This window comes from Maniola jurtina, chromosome 6 (genome assembly GCF_905333055.1).
Source record: "Maniola jurtina chromosome 6, ilManJurt1.1, whole genome shotgun sequence".
NCBI classification, from domain to species: Eukaryota; Metazoa; Arthropoda; class Insecta; order Lepidoptera; family Nymphalidae; genus Maniola; species Maniola jurtina.
Window position 1 is genome coordinate 13,335,128 of NC_060034.1, and position 20,767 is coordinate 13,355,894.

Here is a 20,767-nt window from a genome sequence, read left to right on the forward strand (position 1 = left end):
TGCTATAACAACAAATAATAAAACAATCAAAATGGACTCCATGAAAATTTAAAAAAGAAGTGTATAAACCCGACTCATACTTGACCGATATTTGTATTTTATATCACATTTTTTTATTTTACCCTTTTACAGCATATTTTTAACAGGTCCTTACAAAGTAAGGCAGAGCTACGCCTACACGAAGATACAAAACTATTAAATTCAATGTTAAATTAAAACTGTTAAATTTAAAAAAAATGATTTTGATTGATTAACTATTATATCGGTTCCCTATTAAACTTAACACAAATCATACACTCATACGCGCGCATTCAATGTGACGTCGTTTTTTGTACAAAGTGTCCACCAGCAATAAAACTTGCAGAAGTTCGATTTGGAATTTGTGCTGTGTAAGCACTTGCGCAAGACATCTTGGAAGTTACATTTCAATGACAAACTTGCAGAGATTGGCATGACAATTTGACAGCTACCTAATTTCTGCAAGAAAACTTGCCAATTGACCTCAGTGGATACCTGCCTCGTCGCGCTGCGCTGCTTACATGATTTGCTAATTCACTCCACAATAGCTGTTGAACCCGCAATAATTCAAACCGTTAGATCAAAGCTTGTAATCAATAGACCGACTTTGAATGCCGTGGATGATCACCGTTATCAAAAAGCTTATAGTGTAAGAGAAATCCCCTACCTGTATTATCACCAAGAATTACATATCAGTTGAATAAAATATGGCTAAAGCTATATCATGCCAGTTAGGTATTTTGTCTTGGCTACAATTGCGTCAAGCTTCGCTCAATAGAGTAGGTATAGGTAAGGTACACGCAGATGTTGCTAACAATATACTTACGCACTATAGCATAACACTAACACTATAGCATATGCAAGTTGCAACACCCTTGAAATAAAGGGCGTGCAAGAGAAACTATACAAAAATGTTATTTGAGTTAAAGCTGGTCGAAGCACAAAATAAATGCGGAGCGGACGTCTTTATGAGGAAGGAGTTTAGAATTTTCGGCGATGCATGCGTTCCACACTTTATTTCATCCAAGGTCCCACACACGACGTGCAACTTTTTTTTATCTGACATTTGTAAGGGGTTTGTATAGAGACCTACAATGCCAACCTTGTTGGAATAACTAACTTTAAATAAACGTTCATTGCCAAAAAAATCAAAAGTTTGCTAAAGTCACAATTGAAAATATTAATAAAACGTGCAGTATTGGTGCAATTTTAATATTATTGATTTCTGAAAAACATGGCTTAGTTCCAGAAACCGCCTCCTAGCCTATTAGGGCCCCACCACGCCGTTGTTACCGTCATTACACGGTGACGGTGGTGACGCAAGATTGTCTATGCGTGGGTCCCGTTAACCCAGGTTGATCGACCCTCATCGCTCGCGCACACCGATCACCGATACCTGTAAATAAGCACGAGCCCACTACAAAAAGTGACATGGCACAGAGCACTTACCTATGTGATCTATGTTGAATTCTATTTACTAACTTTACAAATTACAACGAAACCGCATAAGGTGAGCTTTAGCTTCTTCAGATGCCTCTCCGAATAGCAAAGAGGTGGTCAACTGCTTAGCTATTAAGTCTTATCCCACACATCTCCCCGGCTTCCTTAACTACAAGTGTAAATTAAGAATTTATAACACCCCCGACAAGTGATGGTTACAGTAAATAGAAAAGAGCTGATAACTTTCAAACGGCTGAACCTATTTTCTTGGATTATAGCTAAGAACACTCTCAATCAAGCCACCTTTCAAACAAAAAAACTAAATTAAAATCGGTTCATTTGTTTAGGAGCTACGATGCCACAGACAGATACACAGATACACACGTCAAACTTATAACACCCCTCTTTTTTGGTCGGGGGTTAATAATAGTAAAATTGTGAGTTGTACAACCGCATATCTATTTTCCCTAGGGCCACACCTAGGGTGCAATGGAGGAGTGCTGAATTCTGCTATATGTCAAGATAAAAGGACTTGTAGGTACACTTATACGCGTTATTATTCGACTTACACATAGATAAGTAGTTACTTCATTTATACTTACCCACTTTTACTTGGTAAGTTCCAAAGAAAAACTTGTAGGTAAATCCCTCAAGTCGCCTGTGAGTTCCCCGTTCCATACTTGTCAGCAAAAAGAGTAAGTATTTGCCATGCGACTGGAGAATGCAATCGCCTGTAACTTATAGGAAGGATTCTGAATCTTCGTCTCACATGACCAGTTACAGCAAAGTTTTTGTATATTCCACTGATTTATTTGCAGTTGCAGTATAAATACTAATGTTTTTATTGGTTAACGCTTGACAAGACCTCACGTGAAGGTATCTTAGTTATGCTTCCCAGATCTTGAATAAGGAACTCGCCACTTGGGTCCATTGCCTTAGCAGATGCACTTTGATTGACGTTTTGAATCTTTTTTCTAACCAGTTTACAACTCTTAGGTAACGATTACGATTAAGTAGGTACTTTTAGGTACTTTTTTCAGATTTTAGAGAAAATTGAGGCAAACGCGAAACGCTTACCTTTGCCTTTATTATCTCTCCATATGTAGAAGAGAAGTAAAGGCGAAAAGATCTAAGATAAGAGATAGAAGTCATCCATCCAAAAAGTTGAAACTAAAACCCGACTAAGTACGATCGTCAATAAACGCTTAAATATTTGGAATAGTTTTTCTTTAATACTGTCCCTTATATTCATGAAATCAGAATTTTCTCACTTTTCACTCCACATCCCAAAATAGCAAAAAAAAAAAATTCGGAGACCCCCACTTTTTTGATGTACCTACCCAACATTTTTATTCGTAGGTATAAAAATCTTCCTTCTTTGGCTTTGCCGTTAAGTCGGGTAAAAATCATTAAATACCAGACTACTCTATAAAATGCTAATAGATACCTAACCAAGATACAAAATATCTTCACGTCTTCCACACTTCCTTGAAACGCATCTCACGCGCGTCTCATTTGTGCATCCTCCTTTGGATCTGATTAAAACTAACGAGCTTTCCACGTCAAGATGTCCTCGTAAGTCGATCGACAGGAGCGATAAATTGAAATATCTACAACCCGTGATTTCTTGTTAGGCCTTGCTCATCGGGCCTGTACACAACGTACACACGTACGTACACGTACTGTACGTGTATACAGGTAGGTATATCTAGGATATAGGTAAGATGAAACTAAAAAGGCATTCCTACCTACCTTTTTGCACAAACACAAAATATTGTTTGTGTGTGTGTACGTAGTTAGTTTAATTGTTATTTTGTAGTGTCAATATCAATAATTGTACTTTAATTTTTGGTTTTTATCGTGATTTTGATCTACCTATACAAAAAAAATTACTACCTACGATTTTACTTCATTAAAACAACTTAGGTAGGTAGGTATACCGTAGACCCACCAGTAGGTAGGACAAATTGATGTAAAATGGTAGTATCATTAATTTTGAAAGAGGGTAGGGTATATACTACATACGGTAGACCCACCAGTGAGATCACGGGTACAACAAGGTAGTTTACTGCCGTAGACCCTTCACTGGGACAAAGCAGTGGAACCACGGACCCGAAACTTTGGACTTACAAAAGCTTTTGAACGCATACAGCTGCAGTGTACCTAATTGATTATCATGTAACGGCCCGTTCAAACATAAGCATCGGCCAATAACGATTCCTTATTATTAATAGTATAAAATGGTGCCCACGATTTATTACGCGTAGTTTAGATATTTTTTAATTCCACAGGAACTTTTTGACTTTCCTGGATAAAAAAAAGCCTATATCCAATACTCAATAGAAATTATCCAGGCTTTATCCAGATGGAATTAGATTTTAAAAATCCTGTAGGAAATTTTTGGTTTTCTGGGACAACAAGTTGCTTATGTCCCCACTCCCCGGGATGTGCTTTTCCTGCATGCCTGAGAATTCTCCGTAGTGTTCTTAAAAGATATGTGAACTCTGCCAATCCGCCCGTGGCCAGTGTGGCCTAAATTCTTCCCATTATTTCAGAAAAGATATCCCTGCTCAGTAAAAAGCTGGCGATAGTTTGATCATGAATCATATAATGCACCAGAAGGAGTTTAATGTTTTAGCTATAAGGATATTATGCCTCATAACTCGTAAACCCAGGTCATAAGGTAACACAGACAACATAATTCAAGCATTTTACTTCGTTCTTCCGAGGGCTAACCATATATTTTATTTTATCACCGTTACATAATCATAGTAAAGCACTTCGTAGTAAATTGCGTAATTGGCGCGCGCAATTTCATATAAACTGCAAATCTGCAGCACTATAGAATGTGTTACAATGTTTAGACTTTAGACTTGTTTAAAATGCTATTGTAGTCAACAGTTAGATGATGCTCGCGCCTTCGTCCGCGTGGATTTAGGTTTTCACTCTTAACGCACACCGTGGAAACTCTTTGATTTACCGGGATAAAAAACAGCTTATGTTTGTCTCCGGGATGTGAGCTATCTCTTTTAAAAATCCTTTGGAAAAATTTTGATTTTCCGGGATAAAAAGTAGTCTATCAAAATCAATGATAAACATTTTAAAAAGCCAACATCTTATCAAGTATACCTTACCTAGTACTACTACCTTACTAGTAGTAACTGGTTCGGCATTCCGAACCAGTTGTTAATTATTTTAACGATTCAAAAGCACTTGTAAAAGTCTACTTGAATAAAAATCTATTCTATTTTATTCTATAGTAGGTAAATATAAATGATGTAGACTAATGTAAAAACTGAGTTAGTACCAACTAGTTATATTTAACTAATTTGGTTAGCAGGAAACTCAGAAGATCTTTTCTTTCTCTGAAAGAACAGTTTATTATACAACGGAACGTACCTATCTATGTAAATAAAGGAGTGTACCTATAATAAAGTAGGTATGTAGCTACGAGTACTACATACAAATCCAAAAGATTCTATAATACTTATTTCAGTTGCCAAAAATGTTAAGTCAGTTTAACACTTTGTATGCATAGTACCTTCCTTTGCCTGAAAGCACCGCCGCAGTGGCAACAATGACAAGATGAATGCCCCATTTTGTTACACTACTCACACATTACCCAAGATTTTCGTTTAAGGTTTGGCCAAGTGTGCCTACCTACTATTTACATATACACGTATTTGTATATACGTAGCGCGGACGCCATCGACATGACGCGCGATAACAACTGTCCGACGCCAGCAGAAGTAAAAGAAGAGTATTTTCTTCTTCTGCTGGCTATGTCTACGTACGGAAAAGAAACCCATGATAGAAGAAGAGTAGGTATCTTTTTCTTCTGTCCTGGGTTTCTTCTCATGTAGACATAGCCATCTGCTGTGCGTGGGACCACTGGTAAACTCAGCGGATTACTTCTACCAGCTGAACTCTGTCTAGAATCAAAGACTGTTGTTGGGGAACCAATGTAACCACCACTCGCATTTAAGAAGACAAAGAGTGTTACACTAGTGATTTTTTAATAGAAGAAATTGTATGTAATAAAAGGATATAGATAGGTATAAAGACGTTCATACTGCGGAACGCGCGTAAGAACCACGCTGCTGCCATCGCACTTGTTAGTCCTTGGTGTTTAACGAGTTTTATAGGGTTTCGTGCCTGAGGAGTGCTAACCGAACTCTATTACTAAGCCTCCGTTATCAGTCCGTCCGTCCGTCTGTATCTCATGAACTGTAATAGATAGAGAGCTGTGTACACAGAGTAGATATGTATATTTTCTGTTGCCGCTATTATAACAAATAATAAAAATTTCAAAATCGTAGCCATGAAATATAAAAAAATAGTGTTATTTCTTTTACGATGATACGAAATTTAAAGATCTTTGTAAACTACTACTATCTGGCATAAGCCGTGCCGTCGCGTGTCGTTGTCGTTGCGCTTTCAGTCTGTCCAAGTCTTTATTCGTTATGAATCAACGCTCTTTATGCTGCAACTGTTGGCATGATTTCGGCATATTATGCGTCGTGTTCGCATGGAAATTATCATCATCGATGTATTATAAACATTTATGTAATATACCTATAGAGTGCACTTTGACTTTGCTTAGACTTAAGTTTCAGTTAAAAGAAACAGATTTATGCCAGCGGTATAACGCTGTCTCGTTTTAACAGTGTCTTAAGTCTGAGAAAAGTCAAAGTGCGATCTACAGATCTCAGCCTAAGACGTACGTAAGTATATCTAAGTCACTATGGAAGATTGCTCAACTTGGTCAGACTACGATAGTTCCAATAGGTTCACATATGAAATTAGCTAGGAATAGGATATGGGACGCCTTTCCGACATCAGCTTTCTTCTCCACTTTTAATATAAGGTAACTAGTTACTTTCAAATAAAGAGTGAATAACTAGGTTTCTTCTAGGCAAGCACGCTATATCTTAAGCTACATCGTGATTCAGAACACTCGATTCGGTAAGTTATTGTTCGATAAGATGTAGAAAAATACATCGATACGATAACTTACCAAATCATCATCAGTCATCACGTGCCAGCACATATCTATGGTGATTGGTGCCAGCAGTTTGCAGCAAGCCAAAATAAGTGTTCCTTTTTACGTAGGTAATGTAAGATTTATGGATTCATCTTGAAAGTGAACTCTTCCTTGATTATTATTTTTCTAATGCAAAGTTGTGTCTTACACTTACTCAATTATAAAATTCCTGAAATATACTATGCCACTTTTGATGGCTTTTTGTCATGAGAAGCACAATATTTGGTGACATCAAGTCACTTTGCGGCGTTCCTTTTGACGGAAGGTATTCTATCAAGTGTCTAATTGTCACTGTCAATGTCATTATGAAAATGACGAATGTGTCATTGTGTCATGTGTCATTTCATTTGCATTTTGCATTTGAATAATGTTTTGGTCAGTATGAAGAAAATTTGAAATGAAAAGTTATTAAGTTTTCAAAAGAGATGGATCCAAACAAAACTAAAAGCGCGACGGAGGGTATTGCAGTAAGTATTTTTAGTAAACTTGTATGAATAGATAAAATTTACCTATGTAAAATTATCGTGTGGTTTTGCATGCTGTAGCCGCCTGTTGGAATTAAATGCTGACCTAGCACCTAAGATTTATATTGTAATTTTTGTGATATAATTCTGTTGGTGGTTCAATAAAATAAAATGAAAAACCGCAATTAATGTGGAGGCCACCACAATTCAATAGTCTTCTTGATTATTTCACACGGCTTCAATGCAGAGTCATAAGTAAAAAATATACCACTTTATTTTCCTGTTCAACTTTTTTTATTTTCCTGTTAAACTTTTTTTATTGAAGAGATTGAAAGCAATTTCTACCAAGACTATCCAAAACAAGACTTACTTAAGTTTTACTATTGACTTACAAATAAATGCTTAAGCTGCTCTTAAATATTATTTTTGTGATTGTATGATTTAATTTAGTTTCCATAATAATTACGTACCTACTCATATATTTATTTTTAGCCAATGGGCATTACAACACTAAATGAGACAGTGCTAAGCAATCAACCAGAGTCCAGATACGAGTGCCCGGTGTGTCTCAACTGGTTGCGAGACCCTGTCATAACCACATGTGGACATAAGTTCTGCAAGAGCTGCATTACCTCCTGGTTGCAGTAAGTTATTTTTATGTAACTCTTAGGTAGGCATGACTTGAATTCTGTATAAGATTTTCAAAAACCCTGGGGAAAGCTTTGATTTTTTTTCCACGGAAAAAGTAGTCTAGGTCATGCCACCCTCCAGATGTTTGACTATGTTCAAAAAATCAAGCCAATCCATTGCTCGCTGGTGCAAGATTGAAGGGCAAAAAAGCAAATTTTCACAGTCTTTATATTAGTAAAATTCATAATATTATAGTTGAAATGTATGTATGTAGAACCAAAAAATCACAGATACTTAAAATAAACTTAATAATTTAACTGTTTGTGTTAATGTTACAGGAACAGTGGTCATTGTCCGATAGACAATATAAACCTCAGCATGAAGGTGGATATTTTCCCTGACAACTACACTAAAAGGGAGATTCAGGAGCAGAGAATGTCCTGCCCATTTGCAGCTAAAGGTTACTATTATAGTACAGTCTAGTAATCCTTAATCTATACCTAATAGCAATACTGAAATTACTTTCCTATATTACACCTTTCATGGTTCAATGGCTACTCCTAAGCACCCTAAAGACAGTGAGAGGATACTTTTAATCCTGGAAAAAAAAAGTTTCTACAGGTTTTTAAAAACCTAAATTAACATGGACAGTGGTGTTGATTCTGATGGCAACTTATATTATTATTATCTCTTTCTTACCAATGTAATGAAAATATTACAGATAAACCAGTAAACTATCAAATACACTTTAGGTGCCAGTCTTGCAAAGAATTTACAATTAATTTTAGAAAGAAAATATTTAGACTTTATCCGCATAACTTTTGGTTTCATAATTTTATCCCTTCTTTTATTTATTAGACCCATTACACACTTTACTCAGTGGACGGCGACCATGACAATCTATAATTTATATGGAAGTCGTATGTATGCCGCAGTTGCGGCGACTGCGTGCTCATACACAGGACAACTTCCATATAAATTATAGACTCGCGTTTGAACAAAATATCCTTATCTAGAGGATGCCTGCGACTTCGTCCGCGTGGATTTAGGTTTTTATAGACCCCGTGGGAACTGTTTGATTTTCCGAGATAAAGAGTTGCCTATTTCGATTACAGGGACGCAAGCTACTTCGGTACCAAACATACAAATTGGTTGAGCGGATGGTTCTTTAGGAATCCCGCGGGAACTCTTTCATTTTCCGGTATAAAAAGTAGCCTATGTCCGTCCCCGGGATATAAGCTAACCCTGTACCAAATTTCGTCAAAATCGGTTACAATGTTAGGCGGTAAAAAGGTAGCAGACAGACAGACACACTTTCGCATTTATAATATTAAATATTAGTATGGATAACTACTAACTTTTATTCCAGGTTGTGCAGTCAAAGTCACCCCACTAGACTTAGACGCCCACATAACCACGTGCGAGTTTAATCAACCAGACGTATCCACGCAAGCTGAAGTGCGAGTGCCGTGTTCATTCCACGCCGTCGGTTGTAAGGAAACTTTTGACAGCCAGGAGGACATGAATACTCATTTGCACAAAGACATACAGAGTCACATGAGTGTAAGTTTACTTTTCTTTAGCATACTAATGCAAGGTCCGATGTGAGAGGCAATGCATATTGTTCAATTTACTGAACCCACCCACTACATGGGTGCAGTGGGTGGGTTCAGTAAATTGAACAGCACAATACTTGTGCAATTTTCATTGGTAAATTGAAAATGAACTTAATCACAACTAAAATAGAGCTCAAATTAGTGTGCAAGAGATAATCGCTAATATTTCGCAGCGCGAGTGAAGAGTGAATTCAGAAGTTTGACTTCAATGTACATGTTTTGTTCCAGTATCTAATGAATGCGTACTCAAAGATCCAAATAGACAATGACATATCGAACGCAAGTATCGACGCGAAAGAACAGGAGGCCATGAGCCTGTGGGAAGCTCCAGACAAAAATGGTGCCCAAGCCACCCCAGCGCCGCTCAATAACACAAGCGCTCTTATTAGGTAAAGTCTTTGAACTCCAAATATCTGAGCCTTCAGTTTTTATTTCAAGAAATACGCCACGTCGTCAAAGGGTTACAAGCTCCTAAGTAACTGTCAAAATCCTGAGTTAAAACTTAGGTGATTGTGACTATTTTTTTAATGGCCAATTTTATTTTGACACCGAAAGATTGAGAAATCGAAACGAAGTTGAATATGTAAGCAGTCTAGACAGAGCAATCATCATAGAGGGTCCGGCGATAAGCGATCCGGGATCTCTGTAGTAATGCTGGGACATTTACCACAAGTTTTTTTCTATTTCATACTTTCAGAGCGCTCTACGAAAGAGTAGTCGTACTAGAACAAAGAAACCGCGAACAGGACATAGTGATAGCAAACATGTCTAAACAGCTATCAGCTCTCGCCGTGGCTAAGATGAAACAGAACAGCGATATGCTACTACGATACTGCATGGGCAACTATATATGGAAGATCGACAACTTCAAAGCTCGCTGCGACGCGATGTTGAAAGACCACTTCAAGATGTTGTACAGCCCTGGGTTTTATACGTCGCCGAATGGTTACAGGTATCAAGGGTCAATTCTTTTTAAAGGAAAATCGACTAGCTAATAACATGTTTTCAGCGTTATATATTATTGAATATATTTAGAATAGAATGATTTTAGGGTTCCGTACTTCAAAAGGAAAAATGGAACCCTTATAGGATCACTTCGTCGTCTGTCTGTCCGTCTGTCCATCGTGTCTGTCAAGAAACCTATAGGGTACTTCCCGTTGGCCTAGAATCATGAAATTTGGCAGGTAGGTAGATCTTATAGCACAAGTACAGGAATAAATCTGAAAACCGCGAATTAGTGGTTACATCATTTAAAAAAAAAAAATTAAAACGTGTATCAATTTTCAAAGTAAAATAACTATATCAAGTGGGGTATCATATGAAAGGGCTTTACCTGTACATTCTAAAATAGATTTTTATTTATTTTTATGCATGATAGTTTTTGATTTATCGTGCAATATGTTGGCAAAATACCCGAGTACGTAACCCTCAGTGCGCGAGTCTGACTCGCACTTGGGCGGTTATTTTATCTTTTTGCTATTGTGTATTGATTTAAAACCTAACCCATTGTTTTCAGGTTCTGCGTCCGTTTAAACATATCTCCTCAAAACCCACTCTTCTTCGCTCTACACGTCCACCTCATGAAGACTGAATACGACGATTGCCTGGAATGGCCCTTCAACGGCCGCATATCCTTCGCTATGATCAACCAGTACGAACCAGAAATGACTCAACGAGACACCATGATGTCCAACTCCAACCTCATAGCGTTCAGGAAGCCCACTTCGGAAATATGCGTCCGCGGTTTCGGTTACACGGAGTACGCGGTCGTCAGTGACGTAGTTAGGAACGGGTTTGTCAAAGACGATGTTCTCGTGATTAGAGTCAATATTAGATGTGTATGACATGAGGAGTAACTTTTTAGTTCTTTTTAACCCCCAATGCAAGTAGAGGGTTGTTCTTTTTTTATAAAAAGAATATTAGCCATGATAAATTTAGCAGACAGGTATGGTTTGGATAACAATGGTACTGATTCTGAACTAAAGGGAGTATTCACATCTTTTTTATACCAATAGAGTAAGAAAAGGTCAGACAAACCTAATTTAATTTAGAACTGTCAAACCTCGTAACTTTAAGAGCCAGTTGTGCGCCTATTTTTTTAATTTTTAGAGTAATTTTTAAATTTAATAGTAAAGTGTGTTTCATCGAATAGTACCTATGGCGTTATGCCAACATCTGTCTGTTGGGTGGTCATTGGCACCATATTGGCATGAGAAGACGCAGATTTTATTTTCATTTGATTTTCATTTCATTCATTCAGGAAAATCAAATGAAAATAAACAAGATCTGCGTCTTCTTATGCAAATATGGTGCCAATGACTTGGACAGACAGGGGAGCCAACATAACGCCATATAGGTACTATTCGATGAAACACACTATTCATTTTCCGTCCTTTTTAAAAAAAGATGCAGATACTTTAGATTAGAGAAAAACATCAGAATCGACGCCAATAGTTGATTATGGTACCATAGAGCATCTCTGATGGAAATTGGAGATGGATATTTGAATTCTAAGATAGTATTATGAATTGATTTTCTGTAAAGAAAATGTTAACAATGTTGATGTAAGTCACCACTGGAGAACTGTTGTATCCGTCTGACAGTATTCAATACATATATCATAGTTAAATAAGAGTAAGATTTTTAAAAACAGTATTTTTGTAATCTCCATAAGATCTGTTACTAATTCAAAACTATTTTAAGTAATTGTATAAAATTATAATTGGCATATAAATGTCAATATAATAAAATGATTCAACTTTTTTTGTAAATAAAATGTGAACAAAAATTAAGTCAGTACCGAAAAACTGGTATGGTATCCCTGTATCCGTCCATTTAACAGCTGGTATTCAATATTATACTACCATTAATTTTATTAAATAAGATTAAGATTTAAAAACAGTATTTTTGTAATCTCGATAAGATCTGTTACCAATTAAAACTATTTTAATTGTTTAAAATTAAAATTGATAAAATCTAAAAGCTGATATTACCATAAAAACTCCTATATTTAACAAATTGTAGTTCAAGTTTAAAAAATTTAAATAGAGTCCTAGAATGTCCATAAAAAATTGCAGTATTATTTGATCAAAGTATTGTTAGCGTACACGTGACGCGCGGCGTTGCCATGACATTTCGTTATTCGTAGCGTGCCATTAACCCACAACAGACAGCAACGTTTAAGAGGGGTCTCGCCGTCACTCGCTCCATACAAACGTAGTTCCAATTTCATTTGAATATTATGCAACCAAAGTCCATGAAATTTTGCAGATATATTCTAGAAGCTAATATTTATGCCTGTGGTTTTCCAGATTTCTGTTAAAATATTCGGTCTTAAAAATTCACATACAAATCTTTCAGCACACATATTAGTTTCTAGAATAAGTCTGCAAAATTTCATGGACTTTGGTTAATATTCAAATGAAATTGGAACTATGATTGTATGGAGTAAGTGACGGGGAGAGCCCTGTTAAGTGCGGAAATCCACACATTTAATAACTGACCATAATATTACGAAACTATAATAACATTTATAAAAATCCGATTGCACATTTATAAACAAATCTTTCCTGAATTCGCCCTTAATTTTTTAAATAATAAAAAGTAACTAGTTGTGTATATTATTAGTTAGCTAGGTACTTTTTTTTTATAATGATCAAAATAGGGAATGTTAGCAAGTCTGCTTTTGACACAGTGAAAAACCCACTAAGGTTTACATGTGTGTAGCGTAAAGATGAAACTTAAAAAAAGACGATTAATATTATTGGGCGCTATACTTAGCACACTCCATGTACTTACTTTATTACGGTAGTCATGTATAAGTATATTATATCTATTTGAAGAAAACAAATTAAATTATGAGGAATATTAGGCGCTTATTACATTCCATGTACGAGTACTTTATTTTTTAAGTCTCATTAGCAATTTAGGTAAAAATGGTGCCTTACATTATAATTTGTTCACGTTATTAAATGTTTATCTTGTTACCTATTATATTTTTATGAAATAAAGTATGAATTTCAATCACTTATAATAACCACTCTTTTATTTGCAAATCTGTAAAAAGTAAATAAAACCAGATCAATTATTTTATAAGTTTTTATATATTGTTATTCAAGACTTAGAAAACATTGACTTACAAATTATGTTTTATAATAAAATATAGGAATATTACTTATTTTCGAAAATAATGTTACGCCCCAAGTCCATATCACATTCAACCATCACATTTTTCTTCCAAAAATTCAATTTAAGTAAAAACACCAATTTGACTGACACCCTATTTATTTATTTTATAAAATATATAAAAAGCAGTGCCCGGTGAAACCGGCTGTGGTTTTTGAGGCGCTGAATGTAACAAAAATGCCCTGTATATTCTATAAGTTTAATAAATAAAATAAAATATAACGACCAAAGCAAACGTACAGACCGGACAGCTGATTTTACTTCGTAAACCTTTCCACATGGCGACATTTCCACACGCAGTTGAAGCGTGTGTGATGAAAATATACCAAATTAGACAAGATTTTCCTTCTCACCAATGATGGTAGAAATTGAGCGTCGAAGCATTTCAACGTTAAAGTAAAATGCATCTTAACAACCTTATTTTAAAGCTCAAGTTTATCCATGTATCTACAGTCAGCGCTCCAAGCGGAATCGTTGTGAAAGTAAAATCGGTGGCACTGAAATTTAGACTTTAAAATCTAGTTAGTACTCTTAAATCCATTGTACGTTTATTTCTTTCAAATTCTATAAACGTTAGTGAGATTAAAATCTCATACTAAGCTAGCAAACTGTTGGCCTATAAGAATCTAAAAGATCAAAACTTATACCTATAAAACTCTCTTTGAATGTATTATGATATTTATCCATCCATACAAAAGTCTCAGGTCAAATGAGAATTTATTTAATCAAAAACTTCACTCAAGGATATGGGCTTATGAAATTTTGGATAGATTGGGAGTCAATTTTAGTAAATAATTTACACACTTGGACAAACCCTTATGAAACTAAATAGGTAAAATAGATAGAAAAATTGCTTCTTAAAATTATATTTACTTGCAAAAGTAAGCCATGCAGACAGTAAAATTTAAACAAGTTTTTTCAGTAAAAATAAATTAAAAAATATATAGGTAATGTTCTTACTAAAGTGTTTTGTTGTGAATGAAACAATTAACAAAAGTAAATAAATGGACACTAGGTACTTAAAAGAAAGTCATCTTTGACACTAATTTTAGTAGGTATTTTAAAATTAGTTTCTTTTTTTTTTGTTCAATCAGAATGGACTCTTTTTTTAGCCTCGATTCAAAGCATTAATTTTCTAGAAGTTTAGAAATTTTATCTCCGAATACTTCGAATACTAAAATTAAAGCGCACTTAGATTGTAACTGTGCTAGTACATAATATGTTTGGCATTTATTCCATAAAGCTATGAAGCGAAGCTTCTACGCATTTTTGGTGATACTATTGTCCAGTCCAGTCTGCTCCGGTTCAGACCAGTTAGTTTTTCGTATCCAAACGGCAAAAGAGAGCGCTATTAATGCCGCTCTGCTGTCTGTACTTTATCTGTCTGTGTGTCTGTCTGTCAATTACAGGTACTGTTTATAAGAACAAATACTGGAAACACTGATTCCTAGTGTATATTGACAGTAATCAAACGTCCGTAAAAAAGCTTCGCTTCAAAATTTCACTTAATATTGGAGGTGCCTTAATATTTACTGGCGAGTCAGTAGAATTTTACTTACGTACCATAACGTATATTTCTTATATACAAATATTTTTTACCGACTTAAATATGAGCTTCGTTTAATTGTGATCATTGAGATTTGTGCCATATTCATAAACTTGCTTTGCGAAGTTTTTTATACCTACTGTATTTTTAAATGGCAATATTTTACCCTGAAAAACAAATATATTGCTAACGGTAACTTTACTTTAATTTGCACATTATAAAACGTCTTCCTCGCCGACACTTAAAACAAAACAAACCTTAATTCTCTAGACATAATGCACAAAATATGATGAAAACTCTTAAATTGGTCTTAATAACTCTTAATTAATCAAATCAAAGCACTTTTTAATTAAAATAAATAAAGTTTACACCAATTTCGACTAAAATTTTAAAATTTGGCATAGGTATTTTGGGTACCTTTTTATATATCCGTCGGTGGTATCTTGCATAATTACCTTATTTAATTTAACATACAAAATCCATGTTTGAACTTTTTTCGATTACATTTTATTTATAACATACCACATCACTAAAGACGCCTACAAAATTTAACTATAAGGAAAAATGTAGTTTCAAAATAAAAACTTAATTCCGAATGGAATAGAGGAAGTCTTTGTTAAGCAAATCATAATTGCAAATAAATAATTAGTGAAAACAATCCCACCATATTCTTAGAAAGAAAAACAGCCATTCCAATTGCACTTGTCTGTCGCTCGCTCTCAGATGTATTCCTCTCTAGTCGTACAGAGTCGCCGACTAATTGTAAGGCGAGATCTCTAGATAGACTTTGCCTTTGCTCAGACTAAAGTTTCAGTTGAAACGAGACAAATTCATGCCAGCGATATAACGAACGCTGTCTGTTTTTTAAGTGTCTTATGCCTGAGCAAAATTAAAGCTAAGATCTATAAAGCCAATTATGGCTTTGCTCAGACTTCAGACACTGAGATAGGATCACATAGCACTTGCAGACATAAAATCTATCTCGTTTTAACTAAAACTTAACTCTGAGCAAAGACAAAGCATACTCTGATCTCAGCTTAAGAAAGTACATAAAGAATAAAATAAGCCCGTCTTCAATTGGAATGTTTTATGAATATTTGTACCAATAAATTAAAAACAAATTTTTAACCCAACGAAACACAGCGTCAAAGTAAGTTATGAACACAATCCTTCACAAATCTAAAAATCTATTTACTATCTAAAACATATCACAGTTACGGTAAATAAAATGCACGTTTACTAAACATCATCAAATGTTACACAAAGTTGTGAAAACTTAGGTATTTAGTTTGTTTCAAATATACCATATTACAAATGCGAAATTCTGTTTGTTTATTGGTTTGTCCTTCAATCACATCGCAACGGAGCAACGGATCGACGTGATTGTTTGCATGGGTATAGTTAAAAACCTGGAGAGTGACATAGGCTACTATAGCGGAAAATCAAAGAGTTTCCACGGGATCTTTAAAAACCTAAATCCACGCGAACGAAGTCGCGAACATCAGCTATTACCATAACAAATGTGTTATGGCCACAAAGCAAGCGAAAATTCAGAATATAAGTAGGTAACTATATTACAAGAATGAATTATTGAAAAGATACAAATATCGGATAGGAGATATTGTACCAAGCTAGAATAACCTAATTAGTGTACCTACTCGTACTTAATTAGATCCATTAGAAAGTGCACTAATTTATTTAAAAAAATCAAGTAAGTATCTTATTTAGGAAATAATTAATTTCATTCCAAAATAAAAATATGACAAATTCACTTTAAAATAATCGTATACCAAAAAGAAACGAGAACTTAAAGTCATTTAAAAACTAAATGTCAAGTCAAATTCAGAAAATTTAATACTGACTTGAAGTTTAGTTTAGTCAAAATTCCGTGTACAATGTAGGTACATCTGGATTGTTACTAATAGTAGTAAATATCTAACTTTTTCCACATCCAATTTTTCTTTACAGGATCATTTAATTCATAACAAAACGTCAGAATCATATAAACTATATATTCAAAAAGTGACGATATTTTTTTTTGTATTTCACTTTACTGCAGTATAAAAATATTCTTATAAAATATAATGTTACTTAGAGTCTAACTTAAAAATATTTCATAATTACTTAAATACTAAATATGTAAATTAATATTTATTGTTTATTTTACCAACAATAGATAATCTTAATTAATTATTTATCAATGTATTACACCAAAGTCAATTTTGAATACAGTTATCTTTAAGCTTAATAATCTATTTACTTTCATGAATTTTTAACAGCTTACCAACCTTGAATATTACATAATAATAATAATATGCGTGGTTATATTGACACACTATCAAAACCTTCTATAATAATAATTTCAATAGAAGCTGCACAAACCTTAAGGCGCATTCAGATGGTTTTTTGTTTAGTTGTTACTGATTAGTGAAAGACATTGACTTGATAAGTGTAGGTACTTATATCATAACAAAAATATGAAAGTTCATAAAGTCACGATCGGAGACCACCACTTCAGGAGCTCCTGTACTATAATAGTTGCGCTGAGTGGGCGGATCCACCGCCATCTCCAAATTTGGGTAGAATGGACGTTCACCCAATCTTCGTCTGGACTGGCAGAGGCCTGAAGTTGAGCCTCCTTTGCTTCCATGGTTCCAACAGGAGTTTTTAGACATATATATCTAAGCGCAGACAAATCATCATCTAGTTGAATACTAGATACTATATCATTCATAGTTATCTGCATGCAAAATTTCAGCCTGATCCGTCCAGTAGTTTTGAGCTGTGCGTTGATAGATCAGAGGGCGATTCCGAACACTTCGATAACATAACGAATCGATTCGATTCGGTATCGATCTCGAATCGAACAAATTTTATCGTGCAATTCAGAACGTTCGAGAAAAGGATTCGATTCGATTTCGATTACGATACCGTTTTCGATAAGAAACATTGCGATTACATGTGCATTTATAAAGTATGTTATGTTACCAAAATTTTACTTGTTTTTAAATTCAAATTAAACATTAAAAATAACTTTTATTCATCTTGAAGGTAATTTAAGTCATTACTTAAAATGATAGCTTATTAAATTATTGATTTCGAGAGAAAAACATCGAAATGTACTAGTGAAGTTTTATTAAAGCTATCCTCGTAAATACAACACAAATGTCAAACATTAATTACGTCTGTCAATCAATGGCAAGTTTGTTTTTTTTTTTATTAACTAGTTTTACGGCTCTGGGTTCTAGCCCTTTTAAACTCGGTGTTGTGATTTTTGTCCGCTGGTTTTAGGATTTTGTACCCGAAGGGCACCAACGGGACCCTATTACTAAGACTCCGCTGTCCGTCTGTCTGTCAGCGGGCTGTATCTTGTGAAGCGTAATAGGTAGAGAGTTGAAAATTTCACAAAATGTGTATTTCTTGCCGCTATAACAACAAATAATATTAAATTTCAAAGTTTCAAAACTGTTGTTTCTTATACGATGGTACGAAACTAGGTGAACAAAAAGATATCGAATGCCCTATAGCTTTCGATAAGTAAACATCAAAAATTATCGGACGTTCGACAAATATTATTCGGTTAGGTTGTTGTGAATAGCGTTTGATAGTCGTAATCGAACGATATCTACGTCTGTTCGATTCGGTTTCGGTTTCGACAATTTCACTGTCGATTCGGTTATTCTGAATTGAAAATACATTTTATCGAACGACAACTTGCCGAATCGATCGACAATTATGTTATCGAAGGGTTCTGAATCGGCCTGCAGTTCGTCAGTCAGTCAGCTTTTCTACTATGAAAAGTGAAAACTGGCGGGAAGGGCTATTATTTTATGAAAAAATTGTGTATAGAACAGTAGAATATTCGGTAACTTTCGTGTAGATTCTATTGAAACTCACATTTTGTATCTATGTACTGATTAAACAGCGTGTTTGATTACAAAAATCTTAATTTAAAACTTTTAAACATTAGAATGCATATTTTATCTGGAATATTTCGTTACCACTCAATAATATTAGGTAAGTATAATTAAATGTGAATATTTAGTCGCTTAATATAACAATGGACTAATAAATTAATGATAAATTACACTAATAATATAATGTAGTAGAATAAAATAGTTCGTGAACTTCCAACCTTTTTTTTTTAATTAAACATTTTGCTGCCGCCAACACACTTGAATTCTATCGAAACCGATTATGTGAACCTTCAAAACTAAGGGCTACCACACAATCATAAACACCACAGACTAAAAAACGTACCCAGGGTTGAAATTATCCTATAGGCCTATCGCAGAGACCCTGATCTACTCTGCTTTAACACACTAGGTAATTAGTTTAACTTTCCTCATAAACACCTCTTTGTACTACGCACTAGATGGGTCATTACGAACAAAAGTTGTGCTCTATGAAGCTGTCAAAATTAAATAAATAAATAAAAATAAAATAAATTGTTTACTGTCCAAAAACATAGGTACAAGTACCTACCTATCTTCTTCATATTAAAATGCACAATACATTCTTATAATATCATTCCAATCAATTAAGTAAACAAAGACTGTCCCTATACCTAGGTATACACCTGTTTTAGGCGACATTTTTAGTTATATATATATTATTATATATATATTTATATGTATATTTTTAGTAAGCAAAAGCGAGTTGCAGTAGAAAAATTTGTTCACAATCAACCATCTATTGTGTAATACATCCAGATTGGGTTTTGTACAAAACGGCTCTAAAAATAATGCGTTTCACAATTTCCCCTGCAAAAAAAAGTGGCACTATTTAGATAGATATATCATCTTTCAAAGTAGGATGTGTTCAATCGAATTAAGACAAAAAAGACTTAGACATCTAAGATCTAACTCAACGAATTATCAAATTTGCACGAACACCTACACAAGATCAAGTTACAAAGTCACCTTACAACACCTTTCAAGTCAGGGGTAGCAGTAGCCCAAAATCCAATCTACTCACTGGTTGCCACAGTAACACACTACACATGACGATGCAATTGAGGTCCGAATAGGCAGCAAATGTTAACAAATCCTCAGAGGGAGCTGCTGGAGTCACCGGGGAAGTGCATGAGGTTGTCTCCACTGCAACTCGGGGTAGGCGAGGAGGGAGGGTCCAGGGAGGCTCGGGAGGCCGAGCTAAAACTGCTCGAGCTTAGCTCCTCGGGCTCCGCTTCGTATCCTCGTATTCCTGAAAATTGATATAAGATGCACATATAGTTTTTAATTGTTCCTTTTTTTACCACTGAACAGTGCCCTCAGTATAAGATTTTAGTTCTCACCAACGTTGATAGTACCTATTTGAAAGTCAAAACACTTTAGCGGTGAAATGGTCCTTAACTGCCTTGTTTTAATGCTCAAGTTTGTACAATATTTACAGCCAGCGCTCCAGGCGGAAACGTTGCGAAATTAAAATCAATGATACTGAATTTTTGACTTTATGGCTCATCAACGCACAGCCCAAACCCTTGGCCTTACAAAGCAGAAATTTTGCACTCAGATTCCCGTAATAATCCCGTAATGGATTTTCCGAAAATTCCCACAGAACAGAGGATAAAGAGCAGTTATACTTTCCAAGCCAAGCCGTGGGCAGTCGCTAGTAATATTTAAATAAGAAAAAAGGTTTCACACATATTATTGCTAAAAACACCAATGTCGTCAAACTAGACACCAAGGCATCATTTTTAAATATTTTGGAAAAGGAAAGTAAACTTGACTTTAAGTTCCTTTCTCTTTAAGTTTTTTGTACCTATTAAAGAATAAAACTAATATGATTAGTACAAATCGGTTGTTAAATAAAAAGACAATAG

The 20,767-nt window shown here is 34.8% G+C and overlaps 1 protein-coding gene and 1 long non-coding RNA gene across 2 annotated transcripts; both read left to right on the forward strand.

Moving 5' to 3' along the window:
- Window positions 1-4,842: 4,842 nt before the first annotated feature.
- On the forward strand, window positions 4,843-17,788 carry LOC123866055. The gene is made up of 3 exons (XR_006796111.1): window positions 4,843-4,853; window positions 6,571-6,575; window positions 16,845-17,788. It is a non-coding gene; the product is annotated as an uncharacterized LOC123866055 (long non-coding RNA).
- LOC123866044 (TNF receptor-associated factor 4-like) lies at window positions 6,842-11,353 on the forward strand. Its single transcript, XM_045907375.1, has 7 exons — window positions 6,842-6,969; window positions 7,459-7,610; window positions 7,935-8,056; window positions 8,966-9,159; window positions 9,441-9,601; window positions 9,910-10,164; window positions 10,729-11,353. Exons 1-7 carry the CDS (start codon window positions 6,928-6,930, stop codon window positions 11,054-11,056), a joined length of 1,254 nt encoding a protein of 417 aa, XP_045763331.1. The 5' UTR covers window positions 6,842-6,927; the 3' UTR covers window positions 11,057-11,353.
- Window positions 17,789-20,767: the final 2,979 nt, after the last annotated feature.